At 43.6% G+C, this 27,996-nt stretch overlaps 1 protein-coding gene across 6 annotated transcripts in view; it reads left to right on the top strand.

Moving 5' to 3' along the window:
• Positions 1–27,996, top strand: part of thoc2 (THO complex 2) — a 229,431-nt gene that overhangs the window by 93,335 nt on the left and 108,100 nt on the right. For all 6 annotated transcript variants that reach the window (XR_005457727.1, XM_038775383.1, XM_038775386.1 and 3 more), the window contains 8 exons: positions 1,775–1,930; positions 2,907–3,079; positions 12,745–12,940; positions 16,556–16,597; positions 21,436–21,566; positions 21,891–21,992; positions 26,043–26,127; positions 27,887–27,980. Coding sequence is in view for 5 of the 6 variants with exons in the window: in XM_038775383.1 (XP_038631311.1) it covers positions 1,775–1,930; positions 2,907–3,079; positions 12,745–12,940; positions 16,556–16,597; positions 21,436–21,566; positions 21,891–21,992; positions 26,043–26,127; positions 27,887–27,980 (979 nt within the window). In the remaining variant the exon portion in view is untranslated. The remainder of the gene's footprint in view (positions 1–1,774; positions 1,931–2,906; positions 3,080–12,744; positions 12,941–16,555; positions 16,598–21,435; positions 21,567–21,890; positions 21,993–26,042; positions 26,128–27,886; positions 27,981–27,996) is intronic.

The raw sequence follows: 27,996 nt of genomic DNA, 5'->3' as shown, positions 1-27,996 counted from the left end.
CGCACTACCGAGTTCTCCCACTTGCTGCTCCTCTCCTTCTTGGCCCAGCGCAGCACACATTCCCGGTCACTGAACCGATGGAACTGCACCAGCTCCGCCCGCGGGGGTTCATTCGCCTTGGGCCTCCTGGCCAGCACTCTGTGGGCTCCCTCGAGCTCCATGGGCAGATGGAAAGACCCCGCCCCCATCAACGAATTCAGCATTGTGGCCACATAGGACGGAACATCCGACCCCTCCAGCCCCTCCGCAAGGCCCAGGATCCTCAAATTCCTCCGCCTCGTGCGAAAGTCCAGCTCCTCCAAGCGATCTTGCCACTTTTTGTGAAGTGCCTCGTGCATCTCCACCTTCCCCACGAGGACCACGGCCTCCTCCTCCCGATCAGAGGCCTGCTGCTGCAACTCCTGAATGGCTGTCCCCTGGGCCGTCTGGGTCTCAAGCAGCTTGCTGGTATTCGCATTCAGGGAGTCCAGCAACTCAGCCTTCAGCTCCGCAAAACAGCGCAGAAGAGCAGCTTGCTGCTCCTGCGCCCACTGCCACCAATTCTCGGGTGCTCCGCCGGCTGCCATTTTGTCCTCCTTCCCCCGCTTTTTCTGGGGAGCTGCTGCAGCCTTTTTCTTTGCCCCACTCCGGGTGCGCACCATAAATTCCGGGGAATGCTCCTCCAAACACCTTCCCCCACCGGGAATCGTCGAAACAGCGCCGTTTGGGGCCCTAAAACAGGCCCAAAAGTCCTTTGGTAGCGGGAGCTGCCGAACATGCGGCTTAGCTCCGCATCAGCACAACCGGAAGTCGATGAAGTGACAATGTTGACGAATGGAAAGCAATGGACATTTTCTTTCTGGGTTTTATGAAAGCCTTTTATGGTGAACTAAATAAAGGTTTGGTGAACAAAATAGATGCTTGTAGAATAGGAGCGTCCATATCAGCTTGGATAAAGGTTTTTCAGGCTGGAGGATGGTAGTCATTGGTTTTCCCAAAGATCAGTGTGAGGATCACTGCTTTTTTTGATTTGGATAAATATAAGTACTTTTGACTGTTTCTAAATTTGGAGGTGTGACTGGTGAAGATGATGCCTCTCTACTTCAACAGGTCATGGGCTCATTGAAAGTCAGGCAGGTGGCAGATGGAAATTAGTACAGAGTCGTGCGAGTTGATGCGTTTTGGCAGAAGGAATAGGGAGTGGCAATACATACTCAATAGCTGATACTGATATTCTGGTTCTAAAAAGTGCACAGAGACAAAGGACCCAGAGGTTCATGTGCATAGATCCTTGAATGTGGTCGGATATGTTGAGAGAGCAGATAGTAAAGCATGGGAATTGAGACAAAAGCAGGAATGATGGAATAGAATCATAGAGAGTTTTCAGCACAGAATCAGGCGACTTGGCCCATCGGTTCTGTGCCAGCCAAAGAAAACGAGCCTCCCTGCTGAATCCAACTTATACAGCAAGTGTTGTATAATTATTCTACTGCATTGGCCTTTGCTAATTTGGATCCTGTCTCTCAGCAAACATATTTGTGCTATCTGCAGTCCTCCTTGAATTGTGAACAGGAACCCCAGCTAATTTCCCCCCTCTAATTGGGATATGGGCACTGAATTCTATTTATAATGCCCCAAATGCCGCGTGAAGGCATGAGCTGATTAGGTGCAGATGTTGAATTCCACTAGGACTTTTGAACCTATATGGCTTGATGCACACACCTACTTATTTTGACGAGCAATTCAGCTCACCAAGTCTAATTTCAATTTTCTGTTTTTTTTTTTGCTCTTCCAGCTTCTTCCGTTAGATGCCACCATTCTAGAACACCACAAACACGAAATAGTTGAAGCAAAGCAAATTGCACGAAAGCTTACTTTGGTGGTACTCTCTGCAGATAAGCCAGATGAAAAAGAGAAAGAAAAGGAGAAAGAGGAAGAAAAAAATGAAAAAGTGAGTTAAGAAAATAAAGTAATCTTTTGCTGAGATAATTAGTTGTCTATCCTTTCATCCCCTCTCTGCTAATGTTTCCAGGGCAAGTGTGAAGTACTCGAGCAAGGCTCCAAATGATTGGTTTGAACTGAATGTATTGATCAGCTCAAGAAATGTTGTGGTCAGAGCTCATGCATTTTCAAATTGAATAATTTATCTTTTCAGGATATTCACTGTTGAAGTGATCAGATATTCATTGAGATTCAGGAAACATTCATTTTGATTTGCAAAGTGATTTTACAGATGCAACAACTTGTTGCGCAGCAGGATAATTTTTGATTGAAAATTAAGGATATGGTAGAAGTGTTCATAAAATCATTTAATTCAACACCAAACAGGATTACAGGATGTTGCTTTCTGTTAACTGTTCGATAGATGATAGTGGCCGAATGAGGACCCCTACCTAACTTTTCTCTCCTATTTGATTGGGCAATGGTTGACCAGTAAGAGATAGATAGGTTCTTGATTAATAAGGGGATCAGGGGTTATGGGGAGAAGGCAGGTGAATGGGGATGAGAAAATATCAGCCATGATTGAATGACGGAGCAGACTCGATGGTCCGAGTGGCTTAATTCTGCTCCTATGTCAAATGGCCATATGGACACTTCTACATGCTGTATAACTGAAATTAGGAATTGGGTGGCTTATAGTTTCAGCAAGTGTCCTTAATCTCTGACACCTGTATTAGCGTTTCCGTATCCAGTAACAGTACACCTGTCTTAAAATTCTTTTATTTCAAGTATCCTGGAAGATTTCCAAGTCACATGTAGAAGATGCGTTTACCCCCCTGAAGAATCTTCGTAACTTGATCAGTGGTTGATTATTTTTTTCGTCACTCCGAAAGTAAATCTCGAGCAAAACCTAGCTATAATTGTGGTTTGATCAGTTCGCATGACTTTTCACTTGGTATTAAATTGAAATGATTGATGCCTTTCAGCCTCCTGACAATCAGAAGCTTGGATTATTAGAAGCTCTTCTAAAGATCGGTGATTGGTATCATGCACAGTGCATCATGGATCAGATACCACCTTTTTATGCCACCTCACACAAATCTATAGCACTTGCTCTCTGCCAGTTGGTTCACATCATTACAGAACCCTTATATAGAAGGTAAAGGCATTTTATAGTTCTCATTAAGTTCAATTTGTTCTGGAGTTCAATTTACTTTATGTTGTTTTAATGAGTTTTTTAAGGAAGGGTGATTTTTTTTAGAAATCTTGTAATTGTCTGCAGTTCTAAAACAACCATGTAATGCTCATGTAAAATTCCACAAGCACTGGCTACCCTCTAGAAATTATTTCCAGAGTTCTGTCCTTCTATCGGAAATGAGACATAGTGTTGTTGAATTCTTTGATGTGGAGATGCCGGCGTTGGACTGGGGTGAGCACAGTAAGAAGTCTTACAACACCAGGTTAAAGTCCAACAGGTTTGTTTCAAACACGAGCTTTCGGAGCACGGCTCCTTCTTCAGGTGAATGGAAAGGCTTGTTCCAGAAATGTTTATATAGACACAGTCAGAGATGCCCCGGAATGCGAGCACCTGCAGGCAATCAAATCATCAAAGATGCAGAGAGAGAGGTAACTCCAGGTTAAAGAGGTGTGAATTGTCCCAAGCCAGTTCAGTCGGTAGGCCTCTGCAAGTCCAGGCTTGTTGGTGGGGGCCGAATGTAATGCGACATGAATCCCAGATCCCGGTTGAGTCCGCATTCATGCGTGCGGAACTTAGCTATAAGTTTTTGCTCAGCAATTTTGCGTTGTCGCGTCTCCTGAAGGCCTCCTTGTAGAATGCTGACCCGGAGATCAGAGGCTGAATGTCCTTGACTGCTGAAGAGTTCCCCAACTGGAAGGGAACAGTCCTGCCTGTTGATAGTCGCACGATGCCCGTTTATTCGTTGTCGAATAAACGAATAAACGGGCATCGTGCGACTATCAACAGGCAGGACTGTTCCCTTCCAGTTGGGGAACACTTCAGCAGTCAAGGACATTCAGCCTCTGATCTCCGGGTCAGCATTCTACAAGGAGGCCTTCAGGAGACGCGACAACGCAAAATTGCTGAGCAAAAACTTATAGCTAAGTTCCGCACGCATGAATGCGGACTCAACCGGGATCTGGGATTCATGTCGCATTACATTCGGCCCCCACCAACAAGCCTGGACTTGCAGAGGCCTACCGACTGAACTGGCTTGGGACAATTCACACCTCTTTAACCTGGAGTTACCTCTCTCTCTGCATCTTTGATGATTTGATTGCCTGCAGGTGCTCGCATTCCGGGGCATCTCTGACTGTGTCTATATAAACATTTCTGGAACAAGCCTTTCCATTCACCTGAAGAAGGAGCCGTGCTCCGAAAGCTCGTGTTTGAAACAAACCTGTTGGACTTTAACTTGTTGAATTCTTTGGCCACAGTAGCACCACAACACAATTTGTACAGGCAATTGCAATGTAAATATACGTTTATAATACAAATGAGAATCAAATTTATAACTTCACAGAAAGAATTGAGCTGTATCTGCATTTCCTGATTCATTTTATTTCATAATCTGTAATGACATTTGAAGACTAATTAACCATCCCTCCTTGTGTAATATCACAAGAAAACTGGTGTGTGCAATTTTTGAGCAGCAGCACCTGTTTTTCGTACTTTGGTGGTAACTGTGCAGTCACTTTGAGGGGAAAGTGATATTATAAAAATGCCTTTTCTTTACTTGTTATCTAAATGATGCTGTAACCTCTTGTTGCAACAAATGCAGTCATTTTCCCTGACTTTTGCCCATCACACCTGTCATCCATCTGTGAGAAAAGCATCATTTTTAACCTTCCATTTTAATTGGTTACTTGGTAGGTAGTATTAGTTGCTCATCCATTGGCACTGTCGGTGATTGCTCATCAGTTCATTTTTATTCAGTCTGCCAGCCCTGCCTCCAGTTGGAACTCAAGTGGTCACAAGACCTCTCGACATTCTGTTTTTTGAGAAGTGATGAATTTATTAATACTGGCTCAATTATGCCCTTGTATTTTGTCCTCCACTGCCTCCTTCAAACTCAACCTGTTCATTGGAGCCAGCTGTTGCTTCCTGGGCCCCATTCCCAACTAAACCGTTGAGCACCAAAGTTATTTTACTGATCCCCATGATTGTTGCCATTGTAAAAGGTTTCCCTCCCTTTGCAAAGCATTGCTGTCACTCCCTGCTTCACAAATCTACCCTATATTTCTTCAAGTTTTCAAACAACAGCCTTCACTCTGACCTCCCTGTCTTTTCGAAAGCCTCCAAAATGTTGTGGCCTTCTAAATCTCTGATCTTCCTTCCTCCACTTTCATGGTTGAATTTCTGCATATGCACCCTCCCCCAACAACAGCACAAATAGCCATATTTAAAACCCTCTGCTGAGATTTTTCATACACTCATCAGTGTTTATCCTCACTGACGTCTCTTCTGCTTTTTACATGGCCAAATGTATCACACTCCCATGTTTCTCTGTTGTCCAGCAACTACCTGATTTTAGTCAGCATCTCTACCAATAGTTCTCCTCTTCTGCACCTTTACCTCTGGAATTCCCTTTCCCCCTCCTTGCTCATCTAACTGCTGCTCTTTGGTTGAGGTCATTTGAAGGTCAGGGTTCAACTTCCATATGAATGCTGGTGACAAATAAATCTTCTCAAATGTAAATTCTTAACCTCCTATTTTGTTCCCTCCATGGTCTTTTCCCTTTATCTGGAACTTCCTGCACCCTGTCCCTTATCATTCATGGAGAAATCCAAAATTTCTTGACTCTGACTGCTTCCTATGTTTCACTGTAATGAACTGTGTTTTAGCTTTCCAGGCCCACACTCTAGAATTCCCAGCATAAACCCCTCTGCCTTCCCTCCATCTTTAGATCCTTCTTTAACTCAATTTTTTTTGACCAAAGTTTTGCCCGTTTCCCCCGCTGATCCTTTCGCTATTGACTTGGCATCCACTTTCATTTGATGATGCTTTTCTGCAGCACCTTGACGTTTTTTACATGAGGTGTAAACGATTACAAGCCTCTTGTCTACTACTTTGTACTTTTGGATAAAGCTGTAAATAATAACGTACTATATCTAGGAAATATGTTACCAGCTCTACATAAATGCAAGTTGTTGTTGATGCTAATGATCTAACCCAAATTTAATATATAAAAAGAACATATAGTTAAATCTTTTTGCATGTTCAAATTAGTTGCTATATGATGGTGCCCCCAGTGGCATTTGTCTGAATGCTTAAAGAAAATAGGAACATGGAAGCAGGGTTTAGCTCCTCCACCCCTCGAGCCTGCTCTACCATTCAATGAAATCATGGCTAATCATCTGGTTGAATGCTATTTTCCTGCACTTGCCTATGACTCTTGATTCAGGGAGTCCTTGCTTGGTGGTCATGTTCCTGAAAGTGGCCACTTTAAATGAAATATGGTTTTCCATTGGAATCAATGTTGAAGCCAGAGGACAACCTTTATCCAGAAAAATGAATGTCAAAATTGAAACTGTGTACCATACATGTGCAGTGCTGTGCATTCCTAGCTGAAGTAGCTCACATTAAGATAAATCACTGAATGTAACAGAAATATTGTATAAATATTGATGAAGCAGAACTCACCAGTCACTCTTGAACAGTCCCTCCAGCTCAGGGGTAGCTTGCTTCTGCTCTGCCTAGTGGGTTCTGACATGGTTGATACAATAAGTGTAATGAGCAATCTGCAGACTTTGCCATGTGTGGGCAAATGTTGCTTGTAAGGCTACTGTCTTTCTTTTGCTGATGGCTTCCCAAATGAACCGTCTCCCACTTTGGTTGGCCACCATGACTTGCTGGCGATGCTTTACATCAGAAATGCTTCAGGAGACCCATAAAGCATTTCAGTGGAGGAGGCATTGAAGTGATTTAAAACGTCAATGTTGGCCATTCTGGGGGAAAACTTTGCTGTTGCACTGGCTTTCTTGTCACTGGATTTTGAGGATTTTGGAAGACACAGCTGGTTTTGAATTGAAGGTGTCAAGCACCAGCAAGGTTTTGCTGGAGTTATAGGATAAATGGCCAGGATCAGCAACAGGCTTGAAATATTTATCCAAACACTGTTGGCAGCTTTGTTCAGCTTTTCCTGGGAGATCTTCTTGCAGTTCGTGGTACCATTTAACACTCTATTCACGCTGGCATTGCGTTCCTGGTGTCTCAGACTGGTACTCCACTAAGGGTTCAAACACAAAATATCCAGGGCTTAAAAAACAGCAGCAAGTCTTCCATACTCTTGCACTCAAATCCTCATGCAATAAAGGCCAAAATACCACTTGCCTTCTGAATTGCTTGTTGAACCTGTATCTTTGCTTTCAGTGATTTATGAACAAGGACACCCAGGCCTCTGTGGACATCAACACATCCCTGTCTCTCCCTATTTATGCCGTGCTCTTTATTTTCATTTTCCTAGCAAAGTAAATAACTGCAGATCTTTTCACATTGTAACTGTCTGCCATGTTCTTTCCTACTTGCTCAACCTGTCTTAACTCCACTAGAAGCCTCTTTGTGCCCTCTTTATAACTCACATTCCCATCCAAGGTTTATTCCAACAAACTTGGAAATATTAGATTTGGTCCCCGCATCTGAATCGTTTATATAGATTGTGAATAGCTGGGGCCTCAGCACTGACCCTCGAGGATCCATTTAGCCTTACTCTGTTTTCTGTGCATTAATGAATCATCAACCCATGCCAGTATCTTTCCCCCAATCCCAGATTCTCTCATTTTGCTTACGAACCCCTTGTGTGGGACCTTATGGAAAAACCTTGTGGAAATCCAAATACACCACACCCACTTGTTCCCCCTTATCTGTCGTGTTAGTTACAACCTCAGAAAACTCCAAACAGGCGGGTCAAACATGATTTCCTTTTCATTAAACCCTGTTGCCGCTGTCCAATTTGACCATTATTTTTGAGTGCCCAGTTATTACATAGAATCCCTACAGTGCAGAAGGAGGCCATTCAGTCCATCTAGTCTGCACCTATTCTCTTAAAGAATTCCCACCTAGGCCCATTCCCCTTCGCTATCCCCATTACCCCACCTAACCTTTGGACACTGGAGCAATTTAGCATGACCAATCCACCTAACCACATCTTTGGGAGGAAACCGGAGCACCTGGAGGAAACGCAAGCAGACACTGGCAGAACAAGCAAACCTACACAGTCACCTAAGTGATTAAACCTGGTTCTCTGGCACTGTGAGGCAGCAGTGCTAACCACTGTGCCACCATGTCGCCCACATCCGTTACAATATGTTCTGGCGGGCGGCATGTTGGCGCAATGGTTAGCACTGCTGCATCACGGCACCGAGGACCCAGGTTCAATGCCGGCCCCAGGTCACTGTCCGTGCGGAGTTTGCACATTCTCTCCCTGTTTGTGTGGGTCACACCCCCACAACCCAAAAATGTGCACCGTATTGGCCACGCTTAATTGCCCCTTAATTGGAATAAATTTTCAAAGTTATGTAATATGTTCCAGCATTTTTCCTATTATTGATAAGCTAACTGTTCTGTAGTTCCTTGTTTTCTCTCTCCTGCTGTTCTTAAATAGTGAGGTTACATTTGCATACTTCTAATCTGCAGGAGCCATTTCAGAATGTATAAAATTTTGGAAGATAACCAGCAATGCATCCACTATCTCCGCATTCACTTCTTTCAGCACTCTGGGATGTAGATAATTAGGTCCAGCGGATTTATCAACTTTTAGTCCCATTAATTTCTCCTGTATGACATTTTTTACTGATGACGATTTCTTTCAGGTTCTTCATTTTGCAAGTCCCTTAGTTCTCTAGTATTTCAGGGAGGCTTTGTTTCATCCCCCTCCCATGAAGACAGACTAAAAGTATTTGTTTTATTTCTCTGCCATTTCTTTTCATTATAATTTTTCCTTTTCATAGAAGAATCATAGAATCCCTGCAGTGCAGAAGGTGGCCATTCAGCTTATCGAGTCTGAACCAACCCTCTGAAAGAGCCACCCTATCTTGGCCCAAACCTTCACCTCATTCCCGTAACTTAGTAACCCCACTTCACCTTTTGGCCGCCAAAGGGACAATTTAGCATGGTCAATCACCTAAACTGCACATCTTTGGACTGTGGGAAGAAATCGTAACAGCCAGAGGTGTGATGGGCCCACATTTACTGTTGATAATCTGCTTACATACCTATATAAGCTTTTGCAGTCTTTTTATGATTCTTGCTAGTTTACTTTCATATTCTATTTTTTCTTTATCCATTCTTCATTGCTGAATTCTAAAATATTCCCCATCTTTAGACTTGTTTTGCAATTTTTTTGAGCCTCAACTTTAATCTAATGCAATCCTTAACTTCTCTTGTTAGTCAAGGTTAGATCACTTTTCTTGCTGGGTTTTGAGTCTCAAAGCAATGCAAATTTGTTGCAGACCATGTATCAATTCTTTAGATGCGTGCCATTGCCTGTCTATCATCATATCTTTTAATGTAGTTTCCCCAGCTACCAAACCAACTTGTCCTTCAGAACTAGGTCATTTCTTTTGTTGGGATGTACGATCCTAGTTTTGGATTGAACTACATCACTTTCAAACTTAGAACATAGAACATTACAGCGCCATACAGACCCTTCGGCCCTCGATGTTGCGCCGACCTGCGAAACCCATCTTAAGCCCATCTATACTATTCCCTTATCGTCCATATGTCTATTCAATGACCATTTGAATGCCCTTAGTGTTGGCGAGTCCACTACTGTTGCAGGCACTTGATGTAAAATTCTGTGATATTATGATCACTCTTCTCTTAAGGCTCCTTAAGAATGGGATTATTAATTAGCCCTTTCTCATTGCACAATACTAGATTTAAAGTAGCTTGTTTTCTAGTTGGTTTCTCACAAGCCGTTTGAGAAAACCATCTTGCATACATTTCAGGAATTTTAATAGCTGCATTAATGCCAATTAGTGCATTGTAGATGTAGATTTAAATCCCTGATTATTACTGCATAATCCTTGTTACATGCACTTTTAATTTCTTGATTTAAACCTTCCCCACATTGCTGCTTCTGTTTGGTGGCCTATAAGCTACTCCAACTAACAAATGCTGCTTCTTCCTGTTTCTTAGCCACATCCAAGCTGATTCCACATCTTGATCTTCGATCCTCTTGCACTAATGTATTGATCCCATTCTTTATTAACAGGCCTGCCCTACCACCACCTCCCTTTTTGTCCAACATTCAGTTCCCGAACTTTACACCCTTCTTGTGCAGGGCCACCGTGACCTTATTAAAGCTCAGCCTCCTCTTCATCAACTCTGCCCCCAGGTCCTGGTAACCCGGATCTCAATGTCTTCCCAAGTGCATCGCCTCTTCTGCCTGGCCCACCTCATGATACGTTCCTTGTCCAGGCACCGATGCAATTGCACCACCATCGCCCTCGGCGGCTTGTCCCCTTTGGGTTTGCGCATCAGTGCCCTGGGGGCCCGATCCACCTCCAAAGTCCGGTCGAACGCACCTTCTCCAGCATCTTCCCAACATACGCACCCTCATCCAATCCTCCAATTCCCTCCGACAGGCCCACAATCCGAATGATCTACCTCTGCGAACGGTTCTCCAGGTCCTCTACTTTCTTCATCAGTTGCTTCTGCTAATCACGCATCAGCCCTGATGCTCGATCAATGACTCCAGAAGCGAGATTGGATGACAATTGAAGGCTTTATTGGACTAGATGTTTCTCCCAGCAGCGCAGGTACAGAATGCAGCTGCTGGGGAAACACGGGGTCTTTCTGGGTGGACCCAGCAGGCAGGCTTCACCAATTATATTGCTGTCTCAGGTACCTCCCACACCAATGGTCCTACAGCATCAACCTGGATAGCGTAATACCCCTAATAACCACTACCACAATCCCAATCTCTGCTGCCAGCGGTCAACTCCACGCGGTCAACCACCGCCTTGATCGTGGTCCTCCAGGTCCTGCGCACTTTCCTGCTGCAGTTGGGTGAACTTCTCATTCAGGAAGCTCACCAAGTGGTCCATCGTCCACTGAGCTGAGGGGGCCAGACCCTGTACATCTGCCATCTCTACGTCCGCTGTCTGCTTCTCGCTCGCCTCAACTGACTGGTTCGCTTTTTTCCAGGCACTTCCGGATCGCAACTTCACAAACTAGGGGTCACTCTCTTCTGCTCTTACTTCTGCACCTTTTTCCTCCAAAATGGCTGCCACCGGAAGTCCAACCATGGTCATCTTGCAGCCACATTTTTGTAATGACAGATAGGCCATATCTGTTTATTTCTATTTGTTCCAACAATGCATCTACCTTATTGCGAATGCTGCTTGCTTTCAGGTAGTGTCCTTAACTCGTGTCTTTTTGTAATTCCTTTTGCAAACTCTAGCCTTAACTGCCGGTCACACTGTTTTATGCTCTGTCCCTTCCTGACCATCTTTTTCATTATTGCTATATTGATCTCTTGCCGTCTCTCTTTTTAATTTGTTATTTCTACTACCCTCATAAAATATAAATGCAATGATGACCTTTCATCTGACCAAGTTGAATGGATTTTGAACGTGCTCTGATGCATAATACATTGTGTGGTACAACACACTTAGCGTTGCTGTGTATTTTATAACTCTGAAGAAGCAATGTCATGTAAAATACATCTTTTAATATCAGATAGTAAATGCAGGCCAACTTTGCATTAGTTTTGAAAACTAATACATTTTAATACCTTTTTTAGAGCTGACTGCAAACCATTTATTGAACTTTGATAAGTCACTCGTATCCAGAGGCGCAATGTCATATATTTATGTAAATATAACCTCAAATTAGCTAGGAAATACAACAGATGGCCAAAGGCTGCCTTAGAATTCTAATTAAACCTGGCTGGACGATTGCCTGAATCAACATCCAGGCATTAGCAGAGGAAGGTACAACTCGTCATTAAAATCTTACATGTCCTGTAGTTCCTGGTAAACATTATCTACCTTTTGCTCTTTGTTTCTTGAATAATGCACAGAAAAAGTTGTAAATACTGACTTGATGCTATTTTCATGTAGGCATTGGAGTTGCACCAACTACTGAGGCTTTTTGAGAAATTAGAAGAGAAAAATTAATATTGAAGTTCAGAGGATTTAACAAGTCTTCAGAATCAAAATGAGCAGAGTTTGCTGTAGAAACTTAATGTGAAGTTTGACATTGGATCATGTTCCCCTCAACTGGCTAGTCTATAATATATTTGAAATGTCAAAAACTTATTCATGAATGCATCTTTTGAAGAAGAATTAAATAATTTCATATTTGTTAAACAGAAATCTTACAATTTGGAGAGAAATGCCAGAACTACAGTTCTATAAGTAATATTTGAAATATTGGAGAAAATCCCAAGGAATTAGCCTTGGACATGTTCTGCCTTGGAACTATGGAATGTTATAGTCAAAATTGGGGTTAACGGTAGTTTTTTCCACCTCAACCGCTAATTTAATTTCATTGTTGTGTTTGACCTTTTATTATCTTTTGATATGCTTCCACTTCAAGCAATTATCTAATTTCATTTAAAAAAAATAACTTCCCGACTGTTGAAATAAGAATTATTGGAATGAAACCTGGATGCATCAAATCGGATTCTTTACTTTTGAAAATATTTGAATGGCATCAGCTGCATCCTGATATTTACACAAGTTCATAATAGTGTTCTTATTTTTCTGTAGATTTTGTTAATGTCAAGTATTTTATCTGTTCTGACCTTTTTCAATCAACTTCCCTTATATTTGTATGAAAACTTCATATTTTATTTGCAGAGTTGGTGTACCAAAGGGTGCCAAGGGAGCTGTCATTCCATTGCTCCGAAATGAAAGGGCTCCAAAACCAATAGACACATTTGAAGACTTGAGAAAAGAAGTCTTCAGCATGTTGTGCTACCTTGGCCCCCACCTGTGGCATGACCCCATCTTGTTTGCCAAAGTGATTCGTATAGGAAAGGCATTTATGAAAGAGGTTGGTGTGAGCTTTATTCAGTCTATAATGCATGTCGTTATTCTAAAATCCTTTATCATGTGTTTCAATTCATATCTGTTTTAATGCTCTTGAAATCTAGAGAAGAGACATTTTTGCAATTTGACCCAAAACTCTTAATTTACATCAGGGCATTTGAAGCTTTTGTGGGGTTTGGTGAAAAACTCACAACAGCAGGAGGAAAATCTTTTACGTACCGAGTGGTTAGGGTCTGGAATGGACTGAATAACACGCTTTTTAACTAATATGGTGCAAGGCTGTTGAATGGGTTGATTAAGGATGGAGGTGATGACCAGAATGTGTACACATGCTTGTCATCTAAACTGAGTGAAAAGATAAAAGTCTGGTCATTTAAGGAACTGCGACTGTAAATTCTGTTTTAAATTTTGGGGGGCAGTGTGTGTGGAATACTTAGAAATAAAATTGAGGGTGAGACAAAGATGTTTAAAAAGCAAAAATGAGAGGTCATGGAGACCGGTACAATGCAATGTGCAGCAATTGCAATGGGTGTGAAATGTGAGGAATAGCTATTTGAAACATACTGAACCTTAAACACTACTGTCAGGTTTACTGAAACTAATAGCTTCCTGACTGGTTTTCTAACAATTCAGCTCACACACCATGACACCAACAACAAATAGTTTTATTGCTGTAATGCTACTCAAATGTCAGTTCAGTTTATTGCATAATATTTATTCGGTCTTGCCCTATTAAACACTAAACAGGAGTGAATGGTTTGAATTAATAAAGATTAAAGAGTAATTGCTGCAATGGACAGGTCATTCAGCTATCTGCAGGTTTAATTTGGTTGTACCATGTCAAAACATTAACTGGGTGTGCAAGATAAAGTACAATTCAGTTTATTTTAGGATAAAATAGTTTGCTCTTGGTGAAGGTTTGAAACACATACAAATATAGTCTATTTGTAGACTAATCATTTTGGGTGACTAAGTGTGTTGAAGTTATTTTGTTGTATTTAAATGAGTGCAGGAAAGATGTTTTGAGTTTACTGTCAATGGAGGTTTCTTTGCACAGAATTTTCATTTCTGAACGTATCACCTTTTAACAAGATTTGTTTTTAGTTAGTATACTCTGGAGTCTGCGGTATGTTTAATTGTGGTGGTGGATCGTGTAGCTCTACCTAGGTTGCTCCAAGACCGACTTGTTGGGCCATAAGTAAACCCTTCACCTGAGGAAGGAGCTGCGCTCCGAAAGCTTGTGTTTGAATCAAACCTGTTGGACTTTAACCTGGTGTTGTAAGACTTCTTACTGAGCTCAGAATAGTGCATTGCTAGCTGATTTTTAGCGATGTTTTCTTTAAAAAAAAAAAAAAATATTTTATTGAAGCATTTGTAATTTTCACAATTTAACATACTGAAACAACATACTAACAACGCACACAATAAACCACATACCCCACTTCTCTCGCCCTATCCCCAATTACCCATATACTAAATTCCCTGTCTTTATTTAACATTACCATGCCTCCTATTTTCTTCCCCTTTTCCCTTTCTCCCTTACTGTTGATGTTCAGTTTTTGTTAAAGAAATCGATGAATGGCTGCCGACTTCGGGGGAATCCCTGTATTGATCCTCTTAAAGCAAACTTGATTTTCTCCAGACTGAGAAACTCTACCATATCGCTGACCCACACTCCTGATTTCGGGGACCCGAGTCCCTCCATCTCAGCAAGCTCCGTCTCCGGGCCACCGGAATATCCCGCCCCCGGATCTTCCGACACCCCAAATATTGATAATTCTGGACTCTGAGTTACCCTACCTTCCAGAACTTCTGACATAACATCTGCAAATCCCTATCGGAATTCCCTCAGTTTCGGACATGCCCAAAACATATGAACATGATTGGCTGGGCTACCCCCACACCACCCACATCTGTCCACCATCTCCTCGAAGAACCTACTCACCCGAGCTACCGTTATGTGGGCCCTGTGGACTACCTTGAACTGAATCAAGCTGAGTCTAGCACAGGACGAGGATGTATTTACCCTTTTCAAGGCTTTTTCCCACAGTTCAGTTTCCAGCTCCCCTCCCGACTCGTTTTCCCACTTCCTCTTCACGTCTCTGACAGGGGCCTCTTCCGGCCCCTTCCCACTCTTAACAATTCCCTGTATATGTCTGACACCTTCCCACCTCCAACCCCTGTTTTTGACAGCACTTTATCCTGTAGTCCCCTTAGGGGGAGGCGTGGAAAGCTTGGGACCTGTCTCCATACAAAGTCCCGCACTTGAAGATACCGAAACCCGTTCCCTCCCGGTAAGTCAAACCCCTTCTCTAATATCTCCAAGGTCGGGAAGCCCTCCTGGATGAATAGATCCCCAACCACTCAATCCCTGCCCGCTGCCATACCTTAAAGCCCCCATCCAGCCCCCCCAGGACAAATCCTGTGATTGTCACAGATCGGTGACCACACTGACGCCCCCTCCAGTCTCATATGATGCCTCCATTGCCCCCACACCCTCAGGGCTGTTACCACCACAGGACTTTCACATTTTCTCCCAAATTTACACACAGCAACAATAAACCATAATCTATAACAAATATGTCAATCCCCATATCAATAACAACGATCCAACCCTCCCACCAAACCCAAAACATTCGCCCACATGTTCACATAAAAAGCTGACAAAAAGGAACCAGGAATCCCCCATAGCTCCCATTGACACCCATTGTCCCCCCCTCCCCCACCCCCACCAAACTAATGTTCGATGTTATCCAGTTTTTGAAAGTGCATAATGAATAATGCCCATGAATTGTGGAGCCCCTCCATCCTTCCCCTCAGTTCAAACTTAACCTCTCAAGAGTCAAGAATTCCAACAGGTCACCCTGCCATGCCAGGGCACAGGGTGGCGAGGCTGCTCTCCAACCCATCAGGGTCCGTCTTCGGGCGATCAACGAGGTGAAGGCTGCAACATCTGCATCCGCACCCATTTCCAACCCTGGCTGTCCGACACCCCGAATATGGCCTTCCGGGGGCCCGAGTCCAGTTTCACGTGCACCACTTTGGAAATGACCCTAAAAACCTCGTTCCAGTAATCCTCTAGCTTTGGACAGAACCAAAACATGTCAATGTGGTGAGCTCCTCTCCCAACTCTTCCTCCCACTTTGCTTTGGTGCAGTGGTGCCTTCTCCTCTTCCAAAATAGCTCCGTAAGCCGCTGACACTACCCCCTTCTCCAGTCGGTTTTCTGATGTTAACTATTAGTTGTCAATGTAGCAAAGGAACTTAAATCAGAGTAAAACGTGATGCTGCTTCTTTTGTTTTGATCTGAACGTATTGCTTATTGCATATTTGGTGTTTCAAAGAACACAGGACTAAAATAGTATTGAGGATTCTGAAAGGATTTGGTTTTGGAAAAAGGAGTGAAAAATGTTACGTCAAAATGTTTTATTTAATAAAAGTTGATCAATATGATGAACTTCTGCCTATTGTATTGGCTATTAAATGCTGGTCTGTTGTTGTGTTTCTGACTTGACCCGCAATGTCAATAATTGGATGTTGTGACGACAGAGATTGACCATGTCATCTTTTTTAACCTGTGGACAAATAATGGAGTAACACACACTTTTATATATTTTCAGCACACATTAGATGCAGGTAAAACAGAGGACAAGGAGAAGATGGTAAGTTACCATAATTTTTTAGCGACCGAGTTACTGGATATTTCTTGCTTTTGCATTGTGTGAGGATGTGTGTGTGTGTACAATATATATTATACATACATAAACTTGGTTTTCTTTGGACAACAGTTATGTTAGAACCTACTTGACAACCTAGACTAATTTTTGGGAAATTTCATATTTTGGACAATCTTAATTAGTCTAGGAAGCATTGTTGTTATTGATAATGCCATGGTGGTGCAGTAAAACTGTGAAACTGCTAGGAATATAGTTGAAAAATTGGGCCAGATTCGCTGGATGCCCGGATTGCGTTCCCAATTGGGATGAAGAATCTGGCGTTGGGGCAAAATTGGACTGGACGCCGACCCGATTGTGATGCTTCGACATACGTGGGCAGTCGGAGCAACGTCCATGCCGCACGGGAGCATGCAAATAGATGCAAATGGGTCTGTGTAAGGGTGGGGGGTCTGTGTGAGGAGTGGGTTCGGGTCTGGGTGAGGAGGGGGTTCGGGTCTGGGTGAGGAGGGGGTTCGGGTCTGGGTGAGGAGTGGGTTCGGGTCTGGGTGAGGAGTGGGTTCAGGTCTGTGTGAGGATGGGGTTCGGGTCTGTGTGAGGAGGGGATTTGGATCTGTGTGAGGAGGGGGTTTGGGTCTGTGAGGAGAAGGGTTCAGGTCTGTGTGAGGAGTGGGTTCATGTCTGTGAGGGGGTTTCTCTGAGAGGAGCGGGGGCTCTGTAGGTGGAGGGGGGCTCTGAGGGGAGAGGGCTGTGTGAGGAGGGGGGCTCTGTGAGGAGGGGGGGCTCTGTGAGGAGGGGGGGCTCTGTGTGAGGAGGGGGGGCTCTGTGTGAGGAGGGGGGGGCTCTGTGTGAGGAGGGGGGGCTGTGTGTGAGGAGGGGGGCTGTGTGTGAGGAGGGGGGGCTGTGTGTGAGGAGGGGGGGCTGTGTGTGAGGAGGGGGGGCTGTGTGTGAGGAGGGGGGGCTGTGTGTGAGGAGGGGGGGGCTCTGTGTGAGGAGGGGGGCTCTGTGTGAGGAGGGGGGGCTCTGTGAGGAGGGGGGGCTCTGTGTGAGGAGGGGGGGCTCTGTGTGAGGAGGGGGGGCTCTGTGTGAGGAGGGGGGGCTCTGTGTGAGGAGGGGGGCTCTGTGTGAGGAGGGGGGCTCTGTGTGAGGAGGGGGGGCTCTGTGTGAGGAGGGGGGGCTCTGTGTGAGGAGGGGGGGCTCTGTGTGAGGAGGGGGGGCTCTGTGTGAGGAGGGGGGGCTCTGTGAGGAGGGGGGGCTCTGTGAGAGGAGGGGGGCTCTGTGTGAGGGGGGGGGCTCTGTGTGAGGAGGGGGGCTGTGTGTGAGGAGGGGGGCTGTGTGTGAGGAGGGGGGGCTGTGTGTGAGGAGGGGGGGCTGTGTGTGAGGAGGGGGGGCTGTGTGTGAGGAGGGGGGGGCTCTGTGTGAGGAGGGGGGCTCTGTGTGAGGAGGGGGGGCTCTGTGAGGAGGGGGGGCTCTGTGTGAGGAGGGGGGGCTCTGTGTGAGGAGGGGGGGCTCTGTGTGAGGAGGGGGGGCTCTGTGTGAGGAGGGGGGGCTCTGTGTGAGGAGGGGGGCTCTGTGTGAGGAGGGGGGCTCTGAGGGGGGCTCTGTGTGAGGAGGGGGGGCTCTGTGTGAGGAGGGGGGGCTCTGTGTGAGGAGGGGGGGCTCTGTGAGGAGGGGGGGCTCTGTGAGAGGAGGGGGGGCTCTGTGTGAGGGGGGGGGCTCTGTGTGAGGAGGGGGGGCTCTGTGTGAGGAGGGGGGCTCTGTGTGAGGAGGGGGGGGCTCTGTGTGAGGAGGGGGGGGCTCTGTGTGAGGAGGGGGGCTCTGTGTGAGGAGGGGGGGGCTCTGTGAGGAGGGGGGCTCTGTGTGAGGAGGGGGGCTCTGTGTGAGGAGGGGGGCTCTGTGTGAGGAGGGGGGCTCTGTGTAAGGAGGGGGGGCTCTGTGTGAGGAGGGGGGGCTCTGTGTGAGGAGGCGGGCTCTGTGTGAGGAGGGGGGGCTCTGTGTGAGGAGGGGGGCTCTGTGTGAGGAGGGGGGGCTCTGTGTGAGGAGGGGGGGCTCTGTGTGAGGAGGGGGGCTCTGTGTGATATAGGGTGTCTGCGTGGGAGGTACCCTATTGCAGGGGTCCCTGTGTATGGGGGCTGTCTCTATTGCAGAGATACCTGGTTGGGAGGGGGGTGTCTCCCTATTAAAAGGGTCCCTGTGGGGTGGGGTCTTCCCTACCTATTACAGGGGTGCCTATGTGGGGTCCTCCCTGATACAGGGGTCCCTGTGTGTGTGTGTGTGGTGGGGGGGGGGGGGGGGGGGGGGGCTCTGGTCATCCTCATACTGTAGGGTGGGCACCCCAGGGAATCTGGGGATGGGGGGGGGGGGGGGGGGTCCGATTTGCAGTGCAGGAGGTGTGGCTGGCTGGGGGTTTTTGTTATCAGATCGCCCGCTCAAGATGGCGACCCAATAGCGGGGGCATTAGCTGGGAATTCCTTGTATTCTCCGCCACGCATATATTTGCATGGCCAGGAATACAGAATTGCTTACTGGTCTGCGCTCCCAGGGGAATCGTAAATCTGTTGCAATTCTGCCCTGGCGTGAGAACTTAAGTCTCCCAAATCCTGCAAATCGTGCCCATTGTGTGCTGATCAGAGACTACGGTTTAACTCCATTGTTTTCGCTTCTCTGTGAAAATGGTGAACAAACTTGGCGAGCTCTGTGTGAGGAGAAGGGAGGGGGGGGGGGGGCTCCGTGTGAGGTGTGGGGGGGGCTCTGTTTGAGGAGGGGGACTGCTGGATTAGAAAATGTTGCTGAAAAGAAATAAAAAGTTGCATTCATTTTGAACTTCTCCCAATTTCAGGGCATCAAAATGCTTTAAAGCCAATAAAGTACTTTTGAAATATAGTCACTGTCGTCGGGTAGAAAACATGGCAGGCGATTTCACAATTGGCAGTGAGATCAATGACTGGATAATTTGTTTTAGATTTGTTGGTTGAGGAATAAATATTGGCCGGGTCACTGGAAAACTCCCCTTTCTTTGAATACTGCACTGGGACTTTTTCCATCCACCTGACGTCTCATTCAGAAGACAGCATCTCCTCAGAGCAACAGTCCCTCATCATTGCATTTGAAATGTTGGTCAAGATCGGTCGCAACAAAAAACTTACTTTTAAATGATAGAGTCATAGCATTCACATTGCAGAAGGAGGCCACTTCGCCCAATGAGTCTGCACCGGCCCCTGGAAAGAGCATCCTACTCCACCCTATCCCCGTAACCCCACCTAACGATCTTGGACACAAAGGGGCAATTTAGCATGGCCAATCCACCTGACCACATCTTTGGACTCTGGGAGGAAACCGGAGCACTAGGAGGAAACCCACGCAGACACGGGGAGAAAGTGCAAACTCCACACAGACAGTAACCCGAGGCTGGAATTGAACCTGGAACCCTGGAGTTGTGAGGCAGCAGTGCTAACCATTGTGTCATCATGCCGCCCTATATTTTCTGCTTTTTGTGACATGATACTGCGGTACATTGGATGAAACAAGTGACATGGGAAATTTTATTACATGTTTATATTGCGATATTTAAGTTGTTGAAGTTGGACTAAAATATTCTTTTGGATGAAATGCCATAGTCTCTTTTTTAATGTAGACTTTAACCTGTTTTTAGTAAACTAGTTAATAACTTAAAATAACAGGTGGAAGACATTTTATGTCATATTAATATTTGCATATCTTCAGTGTAATTTCTTGGTTCAAATGACTTAGTTTAACCTAAAGTTAAACCTAAGTTTAACCTAAAGTGATGAAAGGTGGCAAGCGCTCCAAATGTTGTTTGAGCATCACCGCCCCCGAGCTGAGCTTGAATCTTTTTGCAAAAACTTTTTTTTTAAATTTAGAAGTATCCAATCAATTTTTTCCAATTAAGGGGCATTTTAGCATGGCCAGTCCACCTAGCCTGCATATCTTTAGGTTGTGAGGGCGAAACCCAGACAAACACGGCGAGAATGTGCAAACTCCACACGGACAGTGACCCAGAGCCGGGATTGAACCTGGGACCTCGGCTCTGTGAGGCAACAGGTCTAACCACTGAGCCACTGTGCTGCCCTTGTTTTTTTGCAAAAACTTGACTGTACACTTGCATTGTATCTTGGAAACTGAATATTTTGAATTGATTTTGTATCAAATGACAGAATGTTGCACAGAGCAAAGTTATTCAGTTTAATTTTAGTCCAAACATTTTGTGCTTTTGATTGCATCCTTAGAATAAGCTTTTCAGCTGCCCCAGAAAGAAAGTGGGTCTTCAAAGGCAAATGAGACTATGTCTTGAGCAGATAGTAAGAGTGCGTAGCAATTTTGTCGTTTTATGGGATCTGTCATTGAATTATTTACAGACTGTAAAAAAATTATTGCGTCTAAGTACTTATTGAATTCCTGGTATTTTAGTTGTGAAGACCATTATTGAGAAATGAGTTCCTAATAATATCCCTCATTGGAAGAATGAACTGTTTCCAGTAAATATCCTGAGGTGCTCAGAATTGTTAAAAGAGCATTCTGAAATATCACACTATTTTCAAGATTTGACTTCCGTTTGAAATTTTTCTGATGCCAGTGATTTGGATCTCCACTTGAATATAGTGAAGTGTTGTACGTCATTATGAAGGGTTTAAACGTTGTTCGCTGGAATTGTCAACTTTGCCGATCCATTGTTGCAAATGCAGTTTGATATGCATTGGCAAAAATTAATTTGGAATATGTTATTTTTCGAAATGCATCATGCATGAACTTTATCTTAAATAAATTATTCTCAACCGATAACCACAAACTGTTCTTTAATTCTACAGGAGTCACTCGTGAGTTGTTTTCTCAGTATTGCAGATCAGGTGTTGCTGCCGTCTCTTACTTTAATGGACTCCAATGCGTGTATGTCCGAAGAGCTTTGGGGAATGTTGAAAACATTCCCGTACCAATATAGGTGAATATCATCGAGAAGTTTTCCAATGTATTTTAAAAATAAATTTAGAGTGCCCAATTCATTTTTTCCACTTTGTGGGCAATTTAGCATGGCCAATCCAGCTACCCTGCACATCTTTGGGTTGTGGGGGTGAAACCCACGCAAACACGGGGAGAATGTGCAAATTCCAAACGGGCAGTGACCCAGAGCCTGGATCGAACCTGGGACCTCGGCGCGTGAGGCGGCAGTGCTAACCACTGCGCCAATGTGCTGCCGCATTCCAATGTATTGATTTACTCTTGTTTAACTACATTGTGGATTAACGCTTGAATATATTGTTTTAAGGTATCGTTTGTATGGACAGTGGAAAAATGACACCTACAGTAACCACCCTCTTCTGGTTAAAGTCAAAGCTCAGACAATTGACCGGGCCAAGTATATTATGAAGTAAGTTTTTACGTTTTGTATTTAAATAAGTGAGCATGAGCAAAGCTCATTACAGAATGTCCTATTACTTTCATAAGGTAATGATGATAACACTTTCCCCCACCCCTTAAAACAAATAAATGGATTATTGAAAAACCCTAGATAATAAATTTTTCTTTGTGACATGCTGGTTAACTCTGCTTCATTGTCATGTGATAACATTGTTAAAATTTGATGAAAATACTTGGAATTCCCCCCGCACATTTGAGAAGAGTTGTGAGCAGTCCCCTTTGAAAACTTGAAATTTATTTTGTGCTTCAAATACCAGTATACTGTTTGTATATGAATGGTGCCTTGGTTGAAACATTGTATGGTCGACATGTCAGTAGCATAGCCTAATCTGTGCAGGTGGGCATGAAAATCCCAATGAATGAACATCGGTGGAATTCTCCTGGGATCCCAGGAAACATTTCAATTCACCCATCATGTCAAAACAGATTCAATGTTTATCTTAAATGATTATCCAATTGCTGTATGTGGGACAATGTTCCATAAAAATGTGACTGTATGCCCACATAATAGTACGAACAATTTAAAAGTGAACAATTGTCTTTGTGATATTGTGACTGTGCAATGTTGTACGAATGTAAGAACTAGGAGCAGGAGGAGGAAATTCATCCCCTCAAGCCCTCTATGCCATTGAATGCGATCATGGCTGATGTCCCCCTCTCTTTATAAGACACACCCCTCATCTCTGGAATCAATCTTGTGAACCACTTCTGAACTGCCTCTAATGCAACTACATCCCCCCTCAAATAAGTGGATGAAACTGCACAGTGCTCCAGGTGCTGTCTCACCAATGTTCGTGTACAGTTCGAGCAACACTTCCCTACGTTTAGCTCTATTCCTTTAGTTATGAAGACCAAAATTCCATCTGCCTTCCTTTTTACCTGCTAACTGCATACAAGTTTTCTGCGATTCATGCACGAGGACCCCAAATTCCTCTGCAACAGCACTCTGAAGTTTCTCTCCATTTAGATAATAAGTTGCCTTTCCATTCTTCCGACTAAAATGGATAAACTCACACGTATCCACGTTAAACTCCAGTTGCCAAATTTTGGCCCATTCAACGAATCCATTTGTAAATTTATTATTTTCTCAATGCAACATACTATCCCACCTATTTTACTGTCACCTGTAAATTTGGCTATTGTACCTTCTATCCCTGCAACTAAGTCATTAATATACATTGTAAATAGTTGGTCCTGAGGACCGAACCCTGTTGCATCCCGCTAGCTACATCTTGCCAACCGGAAAACGACCCATTTATCCCGACTTGCTGCCTTCTGTCGGTTAGCCAGCCTTCTATCTAAGCTAATAATTTACCCCAATCCATGTGTATTGGCCTTTTGTGCGGCACCTTCGCAAATGCCTTCTCCTTCTCTCCCACCTTGGATTTAATGTATTTAGTTATTTTTGCTTGATTTGTAATGGGTAGTTGCAGATCTTTAGAGTAGCAATAGTAATTATTTATTACAATTTAGTACAGTGCTAAAACTAAAGCAAGTCTTTAGCTAAATGTTTAGAAATGTGATATTCAAGCTGAATTTCTTTCAACTATTCTGTGTAACATCAAGTAAACAGTTTAAAGCAGAGGAAATGAAAAGTGGCAGTCATATGAAATATTGCCATAATCTAATATTATGTTTACTGAAGTAGAAATGAAGCCCCAGACCCATGAGAGTTATGAATTATACACTGGTAACAGTAAAAGCATTGGCTGCTGCAAAGAAAATTCAAAATGCTGTTTAATTATATGAACCTGATTGTGGTACAACCTATTTACTGCATTATTGTACAGCGATGTGAAATTTCTGCAAATAACAGACATTTTATAATTCAAGTTACTATTTCCAAGTCCTAACTGACTGCTCTGCAACTAAAAACAACAGTTTTCTGCCATTTGATTTGATATTAAAAATGAACTTTGGCAATATTATTTGAAGGCATGTATGAAATTATTTTTGGAAAGTAATAGGGTGCACAAATTCTCACCTGGAGTTCAGGATGCATTGATGGGGATCAGTGGAATTTTTGAAACAGAATCTAGTTGTATTTTTCAAGGCAGCCATTTTTATATCATTGGATTGGATCCAGCAATTTCCAGGAGCAACACTGAATTTATGGGTTTCACTTTTAAAAGTTGCACCATAATGAGACCTTGGTGGAACCCTGTTTCAGCCTTTTGAAAGAGAAAGACATTTGATTCTGAAGAAGATTGATTCGTTTTTGGTGGTTCTTACTCCTGTCTCCCATCGGAGGCTGAGTGGTGATAGGACGTAGATCAAGGCAGATCAGGATGGGAGAATGTGGTTGACACAGAAGCACTTCTAAAAAATGTTTGTATTGGTTTTTCACAACTTTTATGTTACGTATTTCAGTTTGTACAATTAGTTTGCAGGTTTCATTCACCACACATAGTGTTTGGGAAGGCAACCAAGGAATGACCGACATTACGCAACAGATATAGATGAAAGTACGATGAGAGAACATACAAACAACCACTGATCACAATACATATTTGCAACAATTTATTTCTCCCCCTTCCATGGCCATGGGCCCCATCCGTTTCTGCCTCAGCTACCCTTCCTGATGCTGGCCCTGCCTTTTTCCTCTGTCATTAGTTTGACGGTTGGGGACGCGGAGTACTCTCGGTCCACCTCGAGTATGGAGTCGACCAGTTGTTGCCTAGCTGCCCCCTCTTCTTGGTCTCTGTGTGCTTTGTACGTGATAATTTCACCTCTAATCACTGCCTCAGTTCCTCCCAGAATGTGGAGGGTGAGACCTCCCCACTCTGGTTATTGGTAACGTACCCGGCCTGTGATATCCTTTTGCAAAATGCCTTATCGGTTATGAGGACAGTGTCCAAACTGCATGGGGGCATGTTGAGCCCGGCCTGCCTCCCAACTTCACATCTATGTAGTGTGGAGCGTGGTCGGAGATTATGATTCTGAAGTATTCCGCTCCTACTACCCCTGGAAGCACCGCTTTCCCAACTATGAAGAAGCTAATCCTAGTGTAGACCTGATGTACCTGGGAGAAGAAGGAGAACTCCTTCTCCCCTGGATGGGTGAACCTCCACGTGTCCATTGTTCCATGAACACTCCTAGTTCCTTTGCCATGTTAGATTTCTTTCCCAATTTGGGATTTGATCTGTCTGTCCATGGGTCTTGTACATAGTTAAAGTCTCCCCCCATGGTGAGTCATTGTGTGTCCATGTCGAGGATTTCCACCATGTGGAATCTTTTAGTGAAATCTGCGTCGTCCCAGTTGGAAGCGTAATGCTGAAGCACTTCTCATCTGGGCATGTGGATGACCCAATCTACAAAATTGTCAATGCATTCAATGAGTTTGCATTTTATTTGTACTGGAAGAGTGAGTCAGCATCTTTGGTATCCATTGATCGTTTGAACTGGCCGAATGTATTGAATAAGTGGTACAATAATGCCCTGTGTTTTGGATCATGTATGGTTGTGTTCTTTGGCCTGTGGTGTTGTTAAAGATGCTTTTGATTTCAAAGATTTGATAACCTGGGAAATAGGAATAGAAAAAAAATCAAACATTTTTGGGGAAATCAGATTTTAAGGATACACCTTTTTATGGTAATGTGAAACACCCTGGAATGTTTTACATGAGCGTTAAAGAAAATTAGGATTTATAATCATATTAATGTTGATGATTTCCACAGATAATTTCTACATTTAATTGCGTACTGTAGTTATAATACGTATATATCATTTTATGATAGTTGGAGATTAGAGTTGATAATTGGCTTTCCATCACTATCAAACAAAAAAATATGCTTTGTTAATGCGCTTTGTCTTCCTTTTTATTAAGCTAGTAGTCCGTGCTGCAAACCATCGTTTCCCTGATGTGGAAGCTTTCAGTTGATTAAAATATTATTTAATTATGACTTTAAGCACATTCGCAATATATTTATATACTTTCAAACTTTAAATGTAAAAGTAATACTGAAACCATATTTTTATTTTCCATTATTTTTTTTTCTAGGCGACTGACTAAGGAAAATGTAAAGCCTTCTGGAAGACAAATCGGAAAGCTGAGTCACAGTAATCCAACAATCTTGTTTGATTATGTACGTGTTCTTTTGTGGTCACTTGTGCACCAATGAAAATTACATGCATCTAGATGAAAGCATGCTAGTTCTTATTGGGTGATCTAGGTCTATTTTAAATTCGATAATTGTTATTAGTCTTACATATAGATTTGAATGTTGGCCATATCTAAGAGATTAAATAATCCCCTCACTGCTGGCTGTAAGCACCCAGTTTGGTCAGACTCAGTCTAATTCCTAATGCTTCAGGCATTATGGAAAGATCTTTCTGCATCTGTCCGAACTAAGAGTTTATTGCTCTCACAGGCTTGACTTGTCCAGCACAAAATGTGTTACGCAATGACGACTCCACGCAGGTCACTGACACTGCAAATATTTTGGAATTTAATTTTAGACGGGGCATATTTCTAAAAATAAAGCTGGTTAATGCACCAAATTGTTTAATATAACTAAATGGTTATATAAAATTGACACTGCCCGGTGCTCTCTCCCTCCAATCCAACTTTTAAGTTTTAATGTTTCTGATTGGAGGGAGAGAGCAGCCGGCAGTGTCAATTTCAGCGGGCGGCTCACTTTGATCCGGAGAGGGAAACTGCTCTCCCACTGAAACAATCAGCTGGCCGCTGAAATTGACACTGCCGGCTGCTCTCTCCCTCTAATCAGAAACATTAAAACTTAAAAGTTGGATTGGAGGGAGAGAGCAGCCGGCAGTGTCAATTTCAGCGGTGGGCTGATTATTTCAGTGAGAGCAGCTTCCTTCTCCGGAGCCGGCCGCTGAAATTGACACAACTGACTGTTGGGGTCCATCAGCCCCCCCCGCGGTATATCGCGAACCGCGGTATTGCGGAGCGCGGTATAACGGGGGACTACTGTATAACTAAATGGTTATATATTCCCAGCTTTCCACTGTTTGATTGCTATGTTTTTTAATGTATAAGCTTAACTTGAAGAACAGCTATCTGAAAATTATTTATTTATTCCTTCCATCTTCAGTTTCAGTTCCAATATCTGCCAGAAATTAATTAAGTGAGCAGTAAGTTTTGAGCATTGGCACAAACCCTGTATATTTCATTCACTTTAAGGTATTTGCCTTTGCTTGGGGATTGCACGTTTACCTTTGAGTCAAAGGTCATAGGTTCAGGCCCACTCTAAAGGCTTGAATAGTCTGCAGATAGTTTAGTGGAATGCAGAGTGAGTATTGCACTGTGGGAGGTGCATTTTTTTTTCAGTGAGACATCAAATCCAAACCATCAGCCTCCTCAGGTGTATGTAAACGTTTTGATTGCATTACACAATTAAGAGCAGGGGGTTTCAATTTATGTCTTTTGCCAATGTTTGTACAACGAACAACACAAGCAGAATATTTGCTTATTATCTTGAGTTATGTTTTTGTGAACTTCCTGCGTGCGACTTAGCTGCTGCCTTTGTCTGCAGTACATTGCAAAATGCATTTGCATGAGAGTTACTTTAGGGTGCTGAGGATGTGAAAGGCACAATATAAATGGGAAGGTAACTTTTTCTTGTAGTTGTGTTCAACACAGTTCAATAATCAGTTGTACACTTGAATTCATTGCCTTTAAATTATTTCTAATGCACCTATTTCTTTTAATTTAAGACATATATCCAATGATTTGAAGATTGTGTTTCTTATGCCATTGGTGTGTAATTAAAAAATAAACAGTGCCCAGTTGTCAATGTAATAGGCTCTCTTGTAATGGCCAATCATTCTTGTTTCAGTCACCATATTAAGTGCCTCTCTTTCACACCTTTTTCTTAATAGATTTTATCGCAGATTCAGAAATATGACAACCTAATTACTCCTGTTGTGGATTCTTTGAAATACCTCACTTCCTTGAATTATGATGTCTTGGCCTGTATCCTTTTATTTAA

This window comes from Scyliorhinus canicula, chromosome 17, assembly GCF_902713615.1.
Source record: "Scyliorhinus canicula chromosome 17, sScyCan1.1, whole genome shotgun sequence".
In the NCBI taxonomy this organism is placed as follows: Eukaryota; Metazoa; Chordata; class Chondrichthyes; order Carcharhiniformes; family Scyliorhinidae; genus Scyliorhinus; species Scyliorhinus canicula.
This window is presented reverse-complemented; position numbering and strand designations above follow the sequence as displayed.